The sequence below is a fragment of the Martes martes genome (genome assembly GCF_963455335.1).
Source record: "Martes martes genome assembly, chromosome: 18".
In the NCBI taxonomy this organism is placed as follows: Eukaryota; Metazoa; Chordata; class Mammalia; order Carnivora; family Mustelidae; genus Martes; species Martes martes.
The window spans coordinates 407,465-427,930 of record NC_137906.1 but is presented as its reverse complement, the minus strand read 5'-3'; the positions used below and the strand labels follow the sequence as shown (position 1 = coordinate 427,930).

General features: G+C 53.4%; 3 protein-coding genes across 10 annotated transcripts in view; 2 read left to right on the top strand and 1 right to left on the bottom strand.

Annotated features, from left to right (window-relative positions):
- The window catches only part of SEPTIN14 (septin 14), a gene marked incomplete at both ends in the record, with an annotated part of 375,063 nt that overhangs the window by 49,275 nt on the left and 305,322 nt on the right, over positions 1-20,466 (top strand). The window lies entirely within an intron of this gene.
- PHKG1 (phosphorylase kinase catalytic subunit gamma 1) lies at positions 245-9,541 on the top strand. 8 transcript variants are annotated; one of them, XM_080830902.1, is made up of 11 exons: positions 245-412; positions 535-662; positions 2,639-2,753; positions 3,256-3,434; positions 3,878-3,932; positions 6,599-6,664; positions 6,920-7,083; positions 7,484-7,574; positions 7,711-7,798; positions 8,003-8,128; positions 8,513-9,412. In XM_080830902.1, the coding sequence occupies exons 3-11, from the start codon at positions 2,671-2,673 to the stop codon at positions 8,756-8,758; spliced, it is 1,098 nt and encodes a 365-aa protein (XP_080687028.1). In that variant the 5' UTR covers positions 245-412; positions 535-662; positions 2,639-2,670; the 3' UTR covers positions 8,759-9,412. The 8 variants fall into 8 exon arrangements, with proteins under 8 accessions (XP_080687028.1, XP_080687025.1, XP_080687027.1 ...); XM_080830900.1 differs by having other exon boundaries at positions 271-412; positions 7,711-7,864; positions 8,513-9,541; XM_080830899.1 differs by lacking the exon at positions 535-662 and having other exon boundaries at positions 247-412; positions 7,711-7,864; positions 8,513-9,541.
- On the bottom strand, positions 9,132-20,119 carry SUMF2 (sulfatase modifying factor 2). The gene is made up of 9 exons (XM_080830908.1): positions 20,002-20,119; positions 18,378-18,534; positions 15,539-15,653; positions 15,078-15,122; positions 14,578-14,728; positions 13,712-13,767; positions 11,578-11,662; positions 11,264-11,408; positions 9,132-10,045 (listed from the first exon to the last, which is right to left on the bottom strand). The coding sequence occupies exons 1-9, from the start codon at positions 20,063-20,065 to the stop codon at positions 9,961-9,963; spliced, it is 903 nt and encodes a 300-aa protein (XP_080687034.1). The 5' UTR covers positions 20,066-20,119; the 3' UTR covers positions 9,132-9,960.

The window sequence follows — 20,466 nt, the reverse complement described above, 5'->3', positions numbered from 1 at the left end:
CAGAAATGGCTCCCAGAGAAGTGACTGCCTTCCCACCAAGGCTGGCTTTGTCTACTCTGGGCCTGGAGGCCAAGGGAGCTCCAAAAGGGGGACTGGTCACCTCTGCCGTCCTGACTGCTCCCCGGCTGCCCGAGCTTCCCTCACCCTCCAGCAGAAGTCACCTCCTGGGGAGACTTGGCCCCTGCCGGGCCTTGGCCTGCGTCCCAGGTTCGCAGTTGTGATTTATTTCTGGTTCGTCAGCCTTCCGTCACCAAGCAGCAAAGCCCGAAGGACGAGCGGCAAGATCTCTCACTGCGGACACGAGGGTCTGCGGGGGAGCTGCTCCAGCGCTCGGGCGTCCCCACTCCCCAAGGGGCTCTGAGAACTTGAGGATTCCTGTCACATTCACTCCAGGGCCTGCGAGGACCTAAAAGTGAGTAGCCGGGCGGGTGATGGACAAAAGCCAGGCGACAGGCAGAGAGAGGGAGAGGCTCTGCGGCAGAGAAGACAGAAACCCCAAGAGCTGTTAGACCCACTTTTCTCTTCTGAGGGCAGGTGGATGCAGAGCGACACCACGGACTCTTGAAGCCCCCCTCGGGGTATCTGCCTGCAGAGATCAGGTTCCCTGTATTTTCAGACTCTCCGAGCTTGGCGGAGGGATGTTTTGTTCCAAAAAGAATCAGGTAACCTACTCCCATCTGGGGACCCTTCCCAAAGAAGTCTTGGGAAAGGTGTGGGGGGTGTGGATGGAGGCCATGGACAGAGGCCCAAAGATGGCCCCGAGTTAGGCCTAGAGCAAGGGGCTGGCCCTCCTGGCCCACCCCAGGAGAGGTGAGGGCAGCCAGAAGTCTGGGAAGCTCGGCACGCCAGGGAGCGGAGACCCCCGCGTGGGTGGCTTCCTGGGCTGCGGGGGGGAGGGGGGGACACACAGATAGACACACCCTCTGCCTGCGGAGGGCTGGGGAAAGGGAGAGACGGCGTGCTACCCAGTCGGCGTGGCAGGCGGGGGGCACAGATGCCCATCTTGGGAGCGTAAAAGGACTTGCAAGGAAATAGGCTTGTTTTTACAGCAACAGATATTTCTGTGCTCAGCTGGGGTTGCTGACTGGGGAGCCTGTAGCAGCCCGGCGCCTGCTCTTGGCAAAGAGACTGTTGTTATTCTAATTCTTCCTCTGGCAACCAGGCACCCAGCAGTGGGGACACCAGGCTTCCTGGAACAGCTAGCCCCACTTGGCTGGTCAGAAAATTGGCCCCTGGAAAATTGGCCCCCCCGGATAGACCAGGCCTTCTTGAGCCCAGAAAGGGCAGTGGAAGCGGGACTAGAGGCCGGGTTGGCCCTACTGAGCGTGAACTTGTGCCCATCTTCTGTCCGCCCCTCCTCCTGTCGGTAGATGATCTCTCCGTCCCTCAAATCCTGTATCGAAGGTAGGAGGTACTAGGTGGCCTCGTGGGTAGGTGGCCTCCATGTTCCTGCGGCAAAGCCAGCTAGCTCAGCAGCTCTGTGTCCGGCCTGCACATCCTGGCTTGGTAGTGCCCCGAAAGGCAGTACCTGCCACAGGGCTCACTGGCCAATATTTTGGTAGGTCGTGGGGCATTCTGAGGACAGGTCCGTTCTGCCATCAGGACCCTGAGCCAAAGGGATACCGCCAACCATTGACTCACATTCAGGGAGCAGCACTGGGCACAGGTGGGGAGGAATGGCTAGGACATCCCAGATAAGATCAGTCGAATGGAGGAGGTGACACCACCCACCGACGAGTGATACCAGAGCTTGGGGCCATTAAGCTCTGCATCCCTCTGAGCACCAGGCAGAGGGCTTCTCGAGGAGTATGGAAGAAAGAAGAGGAAGAAAGAGAGAGACAGGGAGCGAGGGACAGCGGAACGCAGGCAGGCAGGCAGGCAGGGAGGGAGGGTGGGAGGAGGGAGGACAGGAGCGAGGAGGGAAGGTTAGGAAAGTCCTGCATAAGGGCAGAATGAGTAAGGAACAGTGGGAAGCACAGGAGGTGTGTCCTGGGAGGAGCGGAGTTTCCGGGGGAGGACAGTTACGACTGCAGGTGGCAGGGAGAGGCTATAGGGCTGCCATATTAAGAAGGGAAATCATGAAGCTTCTCATCTCTCTCAAAAGTGCAGAGAACAAGCAGAGGAAAAGCAGGACCACCCTCATCTCCTCAAAGAGAGGAAACAGCCCTTTAATTTGTCCCCTGCAAGGTTTCTCTGGAGTTCTTTCTAGATTCAAGGGTGTGACGGCCTCGTGAGAGCTGACCTTGAGGGCTGACGGCCCAACCTCCTGCCTCCTGCCCAGCCTCCCGCCTCCGGCCTGGGCGTAGGCCTGGCTGACCACCTGCTGTCGGATCGGCAGCTTTCCGCCACAACATTCAGGGAGCCGTGTGCTTGCCTGGGGTTCGCTGAAGTTTACAGCCAGTGGGAAGGGGCGGGTGTTTAGAGCATTCACAATAGGCCTGCTCTGTGCCAGGTGATATAGATGAGCGAGAAAGGGCCCGGCCCTCAAAGGGCACACCACCTAGATCAAGAGGGCTAACAGCTGCGGCTTTTTCTTTTTTTTTAATTTTTAATTAAAATTCCATTTCGTTAACACCTGGTGTAATATTAGTTTCAGGGGTAGAATTCAGTTGACAGCGTCGTTCTATTTCTCCCTCAGAGCCCCTGAGAATCCCCCCCGAGTTGCTGAGCATGACGCGGGACGAGGCACTGCCAGACTCGTACTCAGCACAGGGCTTCTATGAGAACTACGAGCCCAAGGAGATCCTGGGCAGGTAAGGCCCAGACCTTCCCCAGGAAGTGCTGTCTTAGGCTCCAGCCGGTTCCATGGGCCCTGAGCACCGACCCTTTTCCATCCCCAAAGCATTATCCCCTTGAAGAAGCCCTTAGTTTGGGTGCTGCCCTCCTGAACCAGGACAGATGGGAAGGGTATAGAAGCATCCAGGTAAGAGACCTCTCCCAGCAGAGCTCTCCCGGTGCTGTCGACAAGCACATCCAAACCCAGTTTTGTGCCAGTGTCGGAGATCAGGGGTCAGAGGGAAGATTATGGTCTTTGGTGCTGGGAGAAAGCACTGAACTAGGCGTCGAGGGTCCTAAGACCAGGCTTATTACTCAGCAGCTCCAGACAAATCACCCTCCAACTACCTTCTTCACCCCACCCTCCCCCCAAGCTCACAGGGAGTTGGTGGGCAAGAAAGGACATTTCTGTGGTGGCTTGGACCTGGGATTCTCCCTGGGGTGAGGGGCCCTGGAACCACCTGTCCTCTGCACCCCCAGAGGAGTGAGCAGTGTCGTCAGGCGCTGCATCCACAAGCCCACATGCCAGGAGTATGCTGTGAAGATCATTGACGTCACCGGCGGAGGCAGCTTCAGCCCTAAGGAGGTGCAGGAGCTGCGGGAGGCCACGCTGAAGGAGGTGGACATCCTGCACAAGGTCTCAGGGCTCCCCAACATCGGTGAGTGATGGCCCTGGGCCCCAGCAGGGAGCTCCACCATGATTCTGCTCTAATAACCCAAGTCCGGGCGCGCGGCCCCACGGTGCAGCTAGCCAAAACCACCAGCGCGTCTCCCGCCCCTGAAACCGCGCCAGCCCGGTGCCCTGAGGCGTGAGGCTCCCAGCCCCGTGCTCTCCGCTGCGGAGATTCAGTTCTAAGCCTCCTCTTCCAGCCAGACAGAAGGGGTTGCTGCAGGGCTGGGGCTAGTTGCAGGTTGGGAATGGGAACGCGAAGTCCCTGGGCGGGTCCCTCCCTTAGCGGTCCTCCTTTGAACAGCACTCTGATGCCCCTTGCAGCTTCTGAGGTCGGTCCAAGCAGCTTTAACCCTGTTGCTCCTCTACCCCTGCTGCCTCTCTGCCCAGGCTCCTCTGCTACCTGACACGAGTTAGTCATTTCCATTTCAGTACAGCTGAAGGACACTTATGAGACCAACACTTTCTTCTTCTTGGTGTTTGATCTGTAAGTACCCGGCCCCGGAGCCAGCCACACCCTGGGGCCTGTCGGAGAACCTCCTGTTGTGGTCCCCTGTCCAGTGCTTCCTGGAGCCCAACAGCCAGCTCCCTACACTGCGGAGGCCAAATACCATCTCCAGTGCGTTAGGGAGATCAGCCCTGGGGGTCAGGCTGCCAGGTCTCGAGTCCTGTGTCCACCAGGTAGAAGCCAATGATTTCTTTCAGTGTCTGTTTTCTCACGGGTATTACAGAAGTAATAATAGCACAGCAAACGGCAGGATGTAAACGCTTGAATTATTAACTACTACGGTCCTTCTACAAGCGGCCCTTCAACCCTCATTTTAGACACGGAGGCTACAGCAATGAGCAAGACATATAAGGTCCCTGACTTCGTGGAACGATTTCCAGAAGAGAAAGCAATAAAGTCAGCCACGGCACACGCACAGTCACGTACACGTACAGACACATGAGCCCGAACAGGCCTTAGAGAGAGGTGGGTTTCTTCAGATGGAACGGCCGGCCAGGGAACGCTCTCCAGAAGGTGATCTAAGTAGAGACCCAGGCGAAGCGAGGGAGGGACCCGAGCCAAGACCTGGAGAAGGCTCCGCGAAGGGCAGAAGGAAGAGCCAAAGCAAGGGCCCGGCTGGGTGGACTCGGCATGTTCCGGGAAGCCCGGGTGGAGGCGGGGAGCAAGTCTGCGGCGTCGGCAGAACGTGAGGGCGGTCTGGACCCGACACCAGACTTTGCAGGCATGTCAGCCAGAGTCAGGGTTTTGGAGGGATGAGAGCAGGAAGGTGACGGGATCTGATTTACTTTTGAAAAGCATCCGTCTGACTGCAAGGAGGCAAGACTGGGAAGGAGGAGACCCTCAGTATTGGTGCAAGAGGCCCAGGAAAGCAGGTGGTAAAGGTTATATTTGGGGTGTGGCTCAAAGAGCGACATCATCGTTGTCATCATCAGTGTCACTATGCCCCTGCTTCTGCACCACTGGGGCTCACAAGATGAGCTCCTTGTCAGTGTGAGCTCTGAGAGGCTCTGTTTTCTCAAGAAAGGAAAAATGACACCAACCATTCTATCTCCCAGGCTCTCAGCATTAAATTCCAACAACACAAAGTGCTCTGTGAACAATGCACTCAGACCTACTGTCATTATTAGAAAAGCTTCCCAGGGAAGGGAGCTCTCCAGCTCCCTGTTCCCCCACGCCCCTGAGTCCTCGCTGAAGAATGTGGATCTCCCTGCGTGCATCACTGCTGTGGGGGCGTCTTGATTTCGCCACACATAAGGGCTAATTTAGGAACTGGGTTTACCTGAGGAAATTATTCAAGTAGATCTTCTCTTGTTAGAATGTTTCATACTGTAGCCATACTGTAGTACGAGCAGGGGTATTGCACTCGGAGACACGGTGTAACTCGGCCGGTGTGTACGGTTCAACCGCCACCTCCAGGAAGGCACAGCCCGCTGCACGGTACCCAGTTTTACTGGTAAATCTTTCTGCAGCTGCTAACAGTGAATTCTCCTAGTGTCTTTAAAATGGAATTAGAATGATAAAAACTGGATTCACACATCGCCTTTTAGGAACACAGTACAGGTATCGTGCAAGTAAGGTTCACCTCTGTAAATTCTAGGTTATCTCCTCAAACAGAGGCCCCTCCCACCTCCCCCAGCTCAGCTCAAGGGTTTTCTTGCCTCTGTGCCATGGGCCAAATCCTTTGTGCCTTAGGAATCAAACCGATTTCCCTGGAGGGGTGGCTGGGAGGGGGCGGGACGCATCTCTCCTATTTAACCGGGGGAGACTTTCCCAGGACCCCCAAGACTTAACCAGCCGCAGCTGTCCCAACTCTGCTCAGTGACATGGTCCTTTAGAGCCCTTGAGGGCAGCTCAAATATCCCTAACCTTTGAAGAAGTCACTTGGGGAAGCTATTTTTAATGCTGTCCTGAGTTGCCCTCCAGAGTGTAACTAGATTGTTCTAACAGCGACCTCTTTCCACGTCATCCCAAGAAGTGAGAAGACTGAACCATAATTCTTACTCCTAAAATAAGCAGACTTTGCTCCGTCAGCACTTGCACTATGGCTTCTACCATTCGTTCCTGGGAAAGATCAGGATACTCCTGTCCTTCCGCTCTGGATCTGGGGCCTTGGACCAGTGGCTCGGGCTCCCTCTTTCACCTCCCAGCCCTGGTTTTTTTTTTTTTTTTTTAAGATTTTATTTATTTATTTGACAGAGATCACAAGTAGGCAGAGAGGCAGGCAGAGAGAGAGAGAGGAGGAAGCAGGCCCCCTGCCGAGCAGACAGCCCGATGCGGGGCTCGATCCCAGGACCCCGAGATCATGACCTGAACTGAAGGCAGAGGCTTAACCCACTGAGCCACACAGGCAACCCCCCCCCCCCCAGCCCTGATTTCAACACCAACAGATCCCGGTCTGGGCTGTGATTTCCACAGAGGGGGGACCCCGACACTGGTGCCATCCCACCCCTTCAGCCTCCCCTGCTCTCTTAATCTTCCTAGACAACGTCTCTACTCATGTCCCCAGCTTCTCCCTGCAGCCCTTGGTCCTTTATTGTGGCCCACATTGTCTCTGGAGATATGAGGGTAGGAAATAGGTCTCTGGGAGCAGGATAAGGAGGGGTGGACTCGGAACCAATCCAGCTACAAACACTCTGTCCCCACAGGATGAAGAGAGGGGAGCTCTTTGATTACCTCACGGAGAAGGTCACTCTGAGTGAGAAGGAAACTAGGTAAGGATCCACCTGCCCCCATCACCTGTCCCTGCCCCAGAGCACAAGTGGTCCCACCACCAAGGTCTTGGAGGGGGCACAGCATGCGTTTGTCTGGGCTGGGGGTGTGCTCTAGGCTTTTGTAGCCTCCCGCCAGCCTGTCCAGGGTCCTCCCTCACGGGCAGTCTGGCAGGTACACGGGCTTTCGTCTCCCTCCCGGGAGACCTGGCCCTGCAGAGGAGGAGCGAGGAGTAACACGTGCCCGTCCCACCCCAGGAAGATCATGAGAGCCCTGCTGGAGGTTATCCGCAACTTGCACAAACTCAACATTGTGCATCGGGATCTGAAGCCTGAGAACATCCTTTTGGATGACGACATGAACATAAAGCTCACAGACTTTGGTTTTTCCTGCCAGCTGGAGCCAGGAGAGAGGCTGCGAGGTCTGGTAACATGGCCTTGACCCATGTCAGAGGCTCAGGCTCTCTCATCCACACTTCCAGGAACAGAAAATGCCTGCATTTCTCCCCCAAGTCCTCCCCCCTCCCCCCGAGAATAAAAATGCTACTGTTTCAGGTTAGGTGTCTCTTCAGGTAAGCCTCATCCCAGGGCCGGGCCAGGTTCCCACTGCTGGAGTTCGAGGCCAGGAAACCACAGGCCCAGGCAGGTGGTCCTGGGAGCCAGCACCCAGTCCCTGCCCTCGGTCCTGAAGTTGGTCAGTGTTGGAAGAATCCCAGCCCAAGCACCGTGTCGCTTTTATCACCGCGTCACCATTGTTTTCTTTGGACCTTCCTCTTCCAAGTGCCCCCCGCTGACCCATCCTGATGGTAACTATTCCTGCAGAGGTCTGTGGGACGCCCAGTTACCTGGCCCCTGAGATCATTGAATGCTCCATGAACGATGACCACCCAGGCTACGGGAAGGAGGTGGACATGTGAGTACGCTGGGAAGACAGTGACCCACAGTGACAGGGGCGTCCCCACGGCGGGGAGCACCTGGCTGTGGAGGGGAGGAAACGGCAGGAGCTACAGCCAGCCCCCCCGCCTTCGTCCCTGTCTCCCCGGCGCCAGGTGGAGCACAGGGGTCATCATGTACACCCTGCTGGCGGGCTCCCCGCCCTTCTGGCACCGGAAGCAGATGCTGATGCTGAGGATGATCGTGAGTGGCAACTACCAGTTTGGCTCACCTGAATGGGATGATTATTCAGACACTGTGAAGGACTTGGTGAGAGGCCAGGCCTGCTGGGGGTGGGGGACATATCGTGCTACGGAAGGGAGGACCCTGCTGGGAAGACCCTCTGTCTTGTCGGTGCTAGAGGGGACCCTGCCCTGGTGTTTTCAGCCCCCTTCCTCCTTCTCTCAGGTTTCCCGCTTCTTGGTGGTGAACCCCCAGGGCCGCTGTTCGGCAGAAGAGGCCTTAGCGCATCCCTTCTTCCAGCAGTACGTGGTAGAAGAAGTGCGTCACTTCAGCCCCCGGGGCAAGTTCAAGGTACCGAAGCTCCCCTCCCACCCAGGGCCCCGGGCAGGACTCCTCAAGTCCAAGCCCCCAAGTCCCCTCCCTTCCCCCAGGGACTCCAGAGCGCCCACCCACGGGGTTTCCAGGGCACCTGCCCTTGCCCTCTCCACCCATCTCTGGGATGGTTCCAGTTCAACTTCTGAATTCAGAGAAGGCAGATGTCCCCCATCCGGCGCCTACAGCCTACATCCCTGCAGATGCCGGAGGGGGTGGGATGGTAGGGGGAACGCGAGCAAGCGCCCAGCAGGAGGAGCACAAGCTTCTTGGCAAACGCGCTCAGGGCCGCTCTGCTCCGGAGGGGGAAGGAGACCGGCGGGCAGGGGCTGGGGCCAGCTTCTCACTTCTGGCTCTCCACAGGTGATCGCGCTAACGGTACTGGCTTCAGTGCGGATCTATTACCAGTACCGCCGGGTGAAGCCTGTGACCCGGGAGATCGTCATCCGAGACCCCTACGCCCTCCGGCCTCTGCGCCGACTCATCGATGCCTACGCTTTCCGAATCTACGGCCACTGGGTGAAGAAGGGACAGCAGCAGAACCGGGCTGCCCTCTTCGAGAACACACCCAAGGCTGTGCTCCTCTCCCTGGCCGAGGAAGACTACTGAGGGGCTGGCGGGCGGGGTAGGTCGGGCGGGCGACGGGCAAGGAGGGAAAGCCACAGAACTGTACGTTGAGGAGTAAGATCATGTCCAGGCCTCTGCCCACAGGGGGCACTCGGCCCTGGCCAGGACCCCTGGAACTAGGGCCACCATCCCCTCTCAGAGGCTCTGCACACAAGAGCAGGGTGCTCCCATCACACGTTGTAAGTGTGCCCCGTGGAGGGGCAACTAGCATTTGGGTTTGAGAGCCTTCCTGCTTCTCTCCTTCCCGGCTGTACCACCATCTCAGGTCCTTCCCGGAGGCCCAGAATTCCTGACACTCACATGTACTTCCCTTAGGGTTCCAGGGGGAGGGTAAAAGAGAGGACAGTCTGAGATACACAATTGTGGAAATTTTACTGACCCCACAACACCCACTGACACCATGGGAGCAGGTTCCTTTCCAGGGATATGTGTTTAGAGGCGTACGGAAGCCCTCCTATGATTAATAATAGAAATAGAAAGGGAAGGTTCTGGTATTTGTCTCTCTGGAGTGTTATTTACTTTGTGACTCCCACAATGTAGTTTTGTCTCGTCCTTAATTCAGTTCTCCTGGACCTTTTTAAGACTCACACTGTGCTTTAGAGAGACCAGCTACCGCACCCTATAGACCAACAGACTGTGCTTTCGAGAGACCGGCTACCGCACCCCACAGACCAACAGCGGAAATCAGGTTCTTTCAGAGGCACATGAAACACCACAAATGAGGCTAATGAAGGATGGATATTCCTTCTACAGCAGTTCACTGGGAAAACAAAGAAAAATGGGGAATTCTGTCTTCGGAAACCAATGCTGGATCCCTGCATCAGGCGCTGAAAACGGGGGAGGGAACAGATTTAAAAATTTCCAACAACGGGCCTTTCAGAGCATTCTGCCCCAGACGTTTAAGGACTGGCCCTATGTGGTTAACATCTGACCTCTAAGAGAAACGGCAGCTCCCGGGCCACTAGCCCCGAGTCAGGCCCCTTCTTCGAGAGACAGCGGCACGCCTCCTCTGAGGTCAGAGTCCTCTCCCGGCCTGCTGAGAGACGCCTGCCACACAGGGATGGGGGAAGGGGAGGGAACTCATTCCTGAGGCTAACGCTGAAGAGCCTGGAGGTTGGCTGCGCGGAATGTGGCCAGGGAGTGACACGGGTACCACCGGGCTCTTCTCGGCTCTGCGTGGCTGTTCACAACTCCCCAGGCAGTCGGCCGGCACCGGAAGCACAGCGGAAGCCTAGGTTGTCTGAGGCCGAATCTGGAGTGTTGCCCATCCTGCCACCAGAGAAGGGGAAAGAGAATGGCCATTCGTTGAGAAAGGGGCCTGGAGCCTTACCCGACTTTCCTGCTCAACCTCCTAGGGCCTGCTGTGGTCCAGGGTGCCTAAGCACTGAGGGCAGGGACTAGAAAGAAGGCTGGTATGAGGGCGCTCCTGGGGAAAAGGGGAAGCAGGGATGGGGGACAGGGCGGAGGAAGTGGGGGCGTAGCCCTGAGAGTCTGCTCTGGAAGGCAGGAAAGGCAACGACGAGTAACTTCGACTGCTCACAGTTGAGAACAACTCAGCCAAGACAAACCTGTCAGCAAGAAGCGAGAACATCATGTGCCAACGAGTACTTCGTACTTTTCAAAAGACTTTCACACATATTCCTTCATTTGCCGTTTCTCAACACTTCCGGCAGGCAGGGTTGTTCACCACTTTACGGACCCAGAATCAGATACCAGGAAGACTGAAATGTCCTGGCCAAGGCCGGCCACTGCGTCACGGGCACAGGAGATTGAGTCGGCAAACCCAGCTTCCTGGCTCCCCGGCAGTACTACCCCTTTGTCCTAGAAAAGGAGGTGAGGGAAAGCCAGGGCCCTCACTGTACCAAAAAAACAGCTAAAACCTGACTTCCTGAGGCCACAGAAACTGTGGTCTCTTTCTGGTCCTTATGGAACCCAGGAATGGGAGAGTCAGAGGGAGATCATCCAAATAACCAAACAGATGAGCAAAGCAGAGAGAGTCCCAGCAGGGAAGGGCGCCTGGGACTCGACCCTTCAGGCACCAGCACTACCCATCGGTGTGACATGAGCAGGTCCCAGCACCTTCGCGAACCTATTTTGACTGTGAAGTAAAATGGTTATAGAAAATGATTTTTCACGTGCTTTCCACTTTGAAGGGTGAGCATTTCCATGACCACGGGCCATGACCTAGTACTGATGTGGCCATTCCCCTCCCCTGCCTCTGCCACCTAGTTATGAGGACGAGAGGAGAAACCCTCACGATTCGAGACGCAAAGTCTCTCTGGGTGCTGCGAGCTGGCAAGAAACGGCACAAGTTGCCGTAGGTTCTTCTGCTTCTCACGGCAAATGCTGCTGATTCTCTTTTCTGTACCCACAATCTGGGGTGCAGACAGCACCCCGAAGCAGCAGCAGCAGCACCCGCTCTAGGGCTGCCTGTGCTCTGGGAGACCAGGACCCAGACCGTCAGCCCCCAGCTCCCGAGCTCCTCACCTGGTGGTGACCCGGGCCCGGTGATTGGCAGAGCCGTCAGCTGTGTCGATCCAGGAGGCCCCCCGAAGGACACGTATGTCCTGCTCAGCAGCCTCGTATGGAGACGCTGTCCACTCCCACACGTTGCCCATGAGGTCATAGAGCCCTGCAGCACAGGTGGGTCAGTGCCAGGCTGGGCAGCCCCATCCCCCACTCCCCTGCCCCGTAGCTATCAAATGCTTCCCTGGTGGTGTTTCTCCTGCCTCATCCTTCAGGCAGAGTGATCCCACCGACCAATCTGTGAGTGTTGACAGCAACGTGGAGGGAGCGCTTACCGTAGTTATTCTGGGGGGGGAAAGCATTCACCGGGGAGACTCCATGGAAGCCATCCTCAGCCTTGTCACCCTTGGGGAACTTTCCCTGAGGGGGAGAGATTTAAGCTCAAACATTGACCATCCTGTACCAAGGTGGGTGTTCCTGCCTGCCCAGAGGGAAACCAACGTCATAGTCCTGTGTCACCTGGGGCAGGAGGAAGGGCACGAGGCGGTGTACTGAGATGCCCATCCTGAGCTCCCAAACCTGTCTCCTCGTGTCCTCCACCATCACCTCCTGGCTGGATTAGGAAACGTGTGGTTTCCCTGGGCCCATAGTGGTCCACGTCAAGCCCATCCCGCTCCCACTTTCCCCACTCTCAGCCTTGAACGCCATGCGCTTCAGTGCCTTGGGAAGGCTCCTCCTCTCCGCTCAGCACCACCTCCCTTCTCAAGGACGGCTGATGCCTGCCCTGTGCTCTCCTGTACCGTCTCTTCCCCTTCTACCACCAACAGTTTAACTCTCCCTCATCTGACCTGACTCTACTGTCCTCATCTGTTCTTATCACCAAAATGCTTGGAAAGGAACCTGTATTTGCTGATGCAGTTTGTTCAATCTTCTCAGTGAAACTGGGGTTCAGCTCCCCCAACTCTACGGAAGCTGATCTCACTAAAGGGAAGAAGAAGTCTTAATAATTTACTCAACAACTACTCTGTACTCCGGCTGCCACATTTATCTCTTTTAATTTCATCCTTGCACGATTGTGAGGCAAGTATTTTCTCCTTTAAAGAAACTGGCGACTGGGACACCTGGGTGGCTCAGTTGGTTAAGCGGCTGTCTTCGGCTCAGGTCGTGATCCCAGCGTCCTGGGATCGAGTCCCGCATCGGGCTCCTTGCTCGGCGGGGAGCCTGCTTCTCCCTCTGCCTGCCGCTCTGTCTGCCTGTGCTCACTCTTTCTGACAAATAAATAAATAAAATCTTTAAAAAAAAAAAAAAAAAGAAAAAAAAAAAGAAACTGGCTCTAAGTGGTTAACTTATCAAAGACTACATAGCGAATAACTGAGATCTGTCTTTCTGCAAAGCTCTGATCCCAAGATCATCTAAAAGATCAGTTTACCCCTCAGGTCCACTTTAATGCTTTCCCCTGAAATGCTGATGCCGTGTCCCCCCAACACACTCTACGGGGATTCCCAGGGGGATAACATTCTTGCCTAAGACAGATGTTGCTGACTCCCAAACCACTTGCTCTGACCCAGACCTCTGTCCTAAGATCCAGACTCATAAATCTAGACTCATATTTTCAATGTTTGAGTACATAAACGACCCAAGGGTACCTTAAACTAAGCTGATGCTAAACCCATCACGTTCCATCCTTCTGACCCCAACTGCACACCATCTGTTCTGGATAATGGTAGCACCATAACCCTGTTGCCCAAGCTTAGTTTCATGCTTGAATCCAACTCCCTCCCACTTCTCCGTTTTGATTAACTACCAAACCCTGTCTACCTTTCGGCCATGCCTCTCCCATTTGGCTTCCTCTCCATCCCATTTCTACTTGATTCACGTGTTCATAATCCCCTGGGCCATTGCCACAGCCTTAAATTCAGAGACAGCTCCCAGCCCTGGCCCACTGCAGCTCTACTTCACTTGGGCACCAATGAGCGACTAGCATCCTCCCCAAATCAAATGATGTTGTGAGTCCCGTTTAAAAACCTTCACCAGCTCCCCATTGCCTGCGGGGAAAACCGTACAACCCACTGTCTACCTCCTCTCCTCTACCTCCCGTCTCCCTGGGCTCCAGCCTCTCCGAATTTGTCCCATTTCTGAACACATGGTACCCTTTCCAATACAATGCTGACACTCACATTGTTCCTTCTGCTGTGAACACCCTTTCCTCCACTCCTCACCTGGCAAACTCCTATTCCATCAGCTCAAATGTCATCTTCTCCGTGAAGTCACCCCCACCACGCTCAGGCAGTCACTAACTTCTGCAACTCTTCAATACGCAGACCTACCACACTGTCTTTCGCTTCGCCAGGTACCCGTCCCCTTAGGACACAAAGCCCACTGCAGTCCCACAGCCCAACACGATGCCTAGCTTCAGGAGGATTCAGTCAATGCTTTGAGAAGGGGCGGGGTGAGGAACACAGGACTCACCTGCCACAGGTTGGTGCGGTTTGGCTGGAACTGGTTCCCCCATGGGTAAACCTGACCTGCCAGGAGACAAGTGGGAGACAGTGGGGGAGGAGGAGGTGACGGGTTGTGGAAGGGAAAGCCAGAGAGAGTGAGGGACCAAAAGGAAGTCAGGAGGTGGCGAGAAAAAAGACAGAGAGAGATGACTTACTGTCGTTTCCCATGCCCGTCCCTTCCACTCACCATCCCGCATTCGGAGCCCCTGGCCGCCTGACCTGCTCCAGGACACTGCAGTCCCGGGTGCGGCTCTGACTCACGCCAGTCTGTAAACTCTCTGTTACCCGCTCACATCGGAGAGGTACAGACACTGAGAGTAAGAGCTCAGAAACTTGTCCATTGGACTTGGACTGGATAAATGGACAAGCAACCTCATTTATCACAGGAATTTTGACTAACGGCATGGCTGGTGTTTAGAGAGCAGCAGAGGGGTTGAACAGGAGCTGCTGTTTCCTTCTCCTGACTTTTTGTCCAGTCGGGACCGCCGCTCTCTGTAGGCGTCCCTTCACGCCTACGGAGAAGGATTCTGGGTAATTCTTTTCTTATTCCCGGTACTATGTTGTTCTGATTATATGTGCTGAAACGTAACATGTCTGGGTAGAATCTCCGAGAATAACCAATTTTACATCTGTTTCTTCATTCCAGTTTTCCAGTCCTTAACTGTTATTGGTCTGAGATGGATCAGAACTGGAAACAGTAACAAGTGGCCCTCCGCCAGCCCCCAGATTGAGCAGCACTGCTCTAGGAAGCACGGACCCTTCCCCCCTTCAAAGCTCCCATGCAGGGCAGGATGGGGAGAGGAATAAAGGGAAGTCGCCTTGCCAGCTCTATACCCTTCAAGCCCCCTCGGGCAGCAAACTCCCACTCTTCCTCGGTGGGCAGCCGTTTCCCCCGCCACGCACAGTAGGCACGAGCATCAGTCCAGCTCACGTGGACCACGGGGAGCTCCAGTTTCTCTCGGATGCCAGAGCCAGGACCTGCAGGCTGACAGCCGGGACGAAGTGAGACGGGCTTCCGGGAGCTCACGGAAGTCTGAGGAGGGCTAGGCTTAGGGAGTCTGAGTTCAGCTTTTACCACCAGATGGAGCGAGGAAGCTGGAGGAGACGGCCTGGAGCGCGAGGAGAGGCCGAGGCGGAAGGAGCATAAATCTGAGCCAGGGCGGAAACGGGATGGGCGAGGGGCAAGAAGATCAGGGCGGAGGCAACAGGGGTGCTTGGCTGTTGCCCTTTTTAGTTTAGTATCCCCAGATGGGCAAGGGGTCGAGGGGAACCAGGCTTCCAGAATAAGAGTCAGCAGGGGTAGAAAAATATGCGGCAGAGGAACCAACCCTTACCTGTCTCCAGAAGGCCCTTTCCACTGGGAGCCACCAGAGGACAGACTACAACAAAGAAGAAGTATGACCGCCAGATCCTCTGACCCGGCAAGGGCACCTTCCTGACTGACACACACGAGGCAGAGCGACACTTCAGGCTCAGACTCAGGGGGTCCACGTGGGGGTGTTTCGGAACCCCTGAAAGCAGGCCACCTCACTGCCGTTACTAGAGGGGTGCCAGGCTCTCTCGTCAGCTCAGGGAGTAACTCGAACCCCACACGTATCTGGTTTCTTACAGAGCCTCGGTGCGCAGAAACCAGCCCAGCGTTAACACCCGGGAGCGTGTGTCCCGAGGACTCCTCCGCAGGGGGTCTCTCTCGCTCCTCCCTCCCTGCAGCTCTCAGGTGGGCTTCCCTGTGGTGCTTCAGCATAAGCACCATAACCCACTCGCACTCCCTCCGTTGCAAGCCCGGTTCTCTCACCTCCATCTGATGGGTCACTTTGTTTCTGAGCTCATCGGAGACAAAGTCCTCAAAGACAAAACTCCACCCGAACATCTCAGCCTCTGTCCGGTACTTTTTTTCCCTGACAAACTCCCTGAAAAGAGATATTTCACTGGGTTAAGCTGATGATAAGGTTCCATGTCCTGCTCTCACCCCCTCTTGCTCCAGAAAACCTCATATACTCTTCTCCTCGAAGCCACACATCACAGAGTTTCCATCAGCAACAAGCAGGTCCTATGAAAGCCCGGGCAGGGGATTTTCTTTTAAAATCCGTGGCTGTATGTTTAATTCACATACAGAAAGGCACTCTTTTTAGTGCATAGTTTTGTGATTTTTGACAAAGCAGACAGTCACCATCACAATCCAGATACGGAGCAAGTCTATCAACCACCTCTAAAAACTCCCTCATGCCTCTGCAACCATGATCTGTTTTTGTCCCTATAGTTTTCCCTCGCCCAGAATATAAATTCACATAAACTGGATCATAGAGTATGTAGGGTCTGGCTTCACTTAGCATAATACTTCTGACATTCATCCGTGTGTTGCCAGTTTTGGAAGCTTGTCCCTCTTCGATTCCGAGTAGCATTTTACTGTATGGATGCACCGAACTTTGCTTACCCATTCACCAGGCACAGATCATCTGGGTAATCTCCAGTTTTTGGAGATTATGAATAAAGCTGTTGAGAAGATTTAAGGGTGGGTGGGGAATGGGTCTCTTCTCTGAAAGGTCTTCATCATGTACCTACTCACACAACAATCACGAGAGGAGGCAGAATGTGTGTTACTATTTCCATCTAACAGATGAAAAAAATGGAATCATATAAAAATAATGTGCTGAAATTTTAGAACGGATGTTCACACAGTTTGGTAAAGCAAATTTCAGCAAGCAAACTGCCAGGGTAAGATGGATTGTTTTCACTGGGCTAAAAGTACCCCATCAGCGCCCGCCCTTTGATCTGAGAAGACCTTGTTCACCCGTCAAAGGGGCACTGAGAATGGAGGAGGTCGGATTAATCGCTATTTACCAACCTCAGAGCGTCTGAACGGTTTGAAAATCTTCCACCAGAGAGGCAGAGATAAATCATGGGTTCTAAGCAACATTTAGGGGCTTGCTGAAAGTCTATCATAAACAGATGATAAAAAGAAATAAATAAGTAAACAAACAAGTGTTATAATTTGAAACATAAAAGATTTCTATCACAAAATAGGTCATAACTTGAAATACATAAAAGTGCACACGCATCTACCTAGCTGGCTGTTTCTGTCATGATATAGTGCAAGCCTGATCCGAAGTGATTTCTCCTTAAATTTTAATAAACGTTCTTTTAAAAAGCAATATAAGTAACGTACATTATAGAAAAATGAGAAAATATAGGTAGATAAATAGAAAAAACTGAAATCCATTATTACATCAACTAAGATATATCGTCCATATCCCTTCCTGCTCTGCCCCCCCGCAAGGATTTCTAAATAGCTTTAAGAAGGTGTTTACCTAAAAAAAAAAAAACCAACAAAAAAACCAAAAAACAAAAAGTGCTTCTGTGCAATTATTTTCATTTGGAAGTCACAAAAACATGGGCAAAATCTGTTACCTAACGCAATGTTACATCTTCCAGTTCTTTTTAAACGCATTTACACTCCATGCACGTATTTTTTAAAAATAGGATCATACCCTGTATATTGTTTGTAAGCTACTTTCTTCACTTAACATCTCACAATTCTTTTTGACAAAAGGATTTTAATGGCTGCTAAGTATTCTGTGATATTGATATAACATGTTTAAGCGATCCTTATGTTGTTAGTATTTGTTCACAATGCCATCTTTTTAGCTAAATGTTTTTGGAAGACTTTAATTCTTTTCTTTAAGGAGAACCTGTAAGGGTGGAATCACTAAGTCAAAGGGCCTGAGAAGTCACCAACCACCCTTATGCTCACCTCCATCTATTTCTCCTGAATCAAATTAAAAAAAATTTTTTTTGTTTTTAAATTTATTTTTTTTACAGATTTTATTTATTTATTTGACAGAGAGAGACACAGCAAGAGGGGGAACATATACAAGGGGAATAGGAGATAGAGAAGCAGGCTTCCCACCAAGTAAGGAGCCCAATGAGGGCCTTGATGTGTGCTCAATCCCAGGACCCTGGGATCATGACCTGAGCCACCCAGTCGCCCCGAGTCAACTTTTTTCTAAGTCCACAATGTAACACTTAAGTCATTTCCCACGTTTGCTTTGTCGTTCTGTTCCTTCCTTTTCCTTATACTCCCCTCCTCCCTCTACATCCCCCCCTGTATCATTTGAAGGTAAGTCACAGGTATCTCCTGGATCATTTTCTGCTTTAGCCTGCACAAACATACACAAAACATACCACCCTGAGGAGACTGAGACAGCTCAGCATGGTTTCTTAGATTGAGCTGGAACCACAATGTCTGTCCTAAACTAACTCCATTTCCCTAAGTAAATATAAAGGGAATTTAAGAGACTCAGCTACTACGACCCTGCTCCCAATTCCTTCTCCCTGTGGAAGAGGTTTTCGTTGAGTGTTTGACTCCCGCCCATATTTCTCAGCGCTACACCCCGTGTAATGGAAAATCCACTGGCTGAAGAGTCGGGGGATGTGAGTTCCAGACCCAGCTCTGCCACTAACAGAGCGTGAACCTCCAGACTTCAGATTCTTCATCCGAAAACTGTAGGTAACACTTATCCCACAGTTATTACTGCAAAAATGACATGTAGTAGTAAACAAGCTACTTTCCCTTTAGATATAAGGAAAGAAAATTTGAAAAAGCTCTACCGCTCCTGGAAGAACACCTGATGTACCTGAAATCTTTGTTGGTGACAGGAAATATGTCAATGGCAAATGGTTTTACTGTCACCTCCCGAACAGGCCCTTCACCATCTCTGCCATCTGGTGAATTTGTTCCCATCTGGAATCTCCCACCTGGTAGCTGGACCATGTTAGTAGTCTGCCCATTGCCTGCAGAGAAAAAGCAGCAGCATCAGTAATACATGAATATATATTAAACAAGCGGCAATATTTGGATTATATGTAATATTCATAAGGGTGTAATGAAAAAAAAAGTAGGCTTAAAAAACTGGCCTTAAGTTCTTGTTCTGCCACTTAATTTGTTGGGTAATCTTAGGCACATTAGGCAGATTTATTTGCCTACAAAGTAGAGATAACATCTTAGGTGTGGCTGTACACATTAAAATTTTATCTGTGAAATGTTCTGAGCAGATGGTAATTATTCAACAAATGTTTATTTCTGTCCTTACTGCTCTACTCCTGTACCCAACTCTGTCCCAGCTAGCTAAACTTAGACACGAAGACCCTGAAATGCCGGCAGACCCTGTCTATCCATACTTCTCCTCGTGTTGTTTCTCTGTCTCTTCCTCCCCATTTCTTATTGACTTTCCCCATTATATCACACGCTCCCGGAAGAAAAGTACTACATCTATTTGGCTACTGTATTCCTGGCATCTAGCACAGAGCACAGTACTTAGCAAATAACTGATTGAGATCCTTTATATCTGCTGCTTGAACATGTCAGAAAATCAGGATTAAAAGGATCATTAATTCAACCCCGTTATTTAACAGGAAAAAACCCAGGACTCAGAAAAGGAAAATCACACGAAAAGCTAGTTAGCCGGGAATAAGGACTAGATGATCCGGGTCTCCTTACTTCCAGGTCAGTGCTATTTCCTACCCACCGCACGTCCCCACTTTGGAATGTTCTGTTTCTACTGAAGGAGTCCAAGTGCCCTAAGTTCCTTTCTGGCAGCAGAGTGCACCCCTTCGCGTATTTCTGTCTGTAACGCTCCTGTCCTCACGCTGACACACTCACACGGGTGATTTCATCTACTTCGAGGGAGAACGAGCCGGAGCAAGCAGGGCACTCGGATCACAGGGAGTCAAGAGACGACACACCTGCGGCGCGCGCACTTTGACACTAGCGCCAGTCAACGGTAACAGAGCGGCTGGACCGACGTTTAGTGACATTAATCAAGGAGAGCTGGTACCTTTTTAAGGCAGGGAAAGAGGACGGTATTTTTTTCACGACTCTCTTTTTGGCTTTTCAAGCTGTATTTACAAATAAAAGTGTGTAATGCCTGGATTCACTTCAAAAAGGCTGCAGGGACATGGGACAGTGGGAGCGATACCAAAACACCAAGACTGGCTATCAGTTCGCGACTGGTTTACGCTGCGCGGCGGGCACAGGGGAGGGGGTGTCTTCATATTCTCTTCTACTTTATGTCCAGAAAAGTGAAGAAGAGGATAGATGCGCGCCGGTCACCAGCTCGCCGCCTCCGGGAGGCGCGTCCGGCCGCCGCGCGCCCTTCCAGGGAGCGGGCGGAGGGGCCACGGTCTCTCTCCCGACCAGGGCGCGGACCCCCCCCTTCCTGATGTCTCCCGGGGCACACAGGGTCAGGCCAGCACACTGACCTAACTCGAGCCGCGGACCACACAGGAGCAACAGCAGCGCCAGCCGCGGCGGCGAGAAGCCCATGCCGGGAACACGAGCCGCGCGCACAGCACGGCCCTGCTGCGCATGCGCTCTGCGTGCCCCGCGTCGGCGGCCGTAGTGCGTGCCCCGCGTCGGCGGCCGTAGTGCGTGCCCCACGTCGGGGGCGTAGTGCGTGCCCCACGTCGGGGGCGTAGTGCGTGCCCCACGTCGGGCGCCGTGCTGCGTGCGTACGGCGCGAGCTTTTTTTTTGGCGGCGTGGGGGGGCGGGGGCCCGTTACGGGTTAGTCCGCCCCGGACTACAGCCGGGTCCGCCCTGGGCGCGTGTGGAGCCGGGTCTGTCGTCAGGCTCAGCGCGGAGGGACGCCGCCATTCCAGCAGCCCCTCATTACCCTGCGACAGAGCATTTTGATTTCCTTCCCTTTTATAGTCTCACCCTTGCCGGG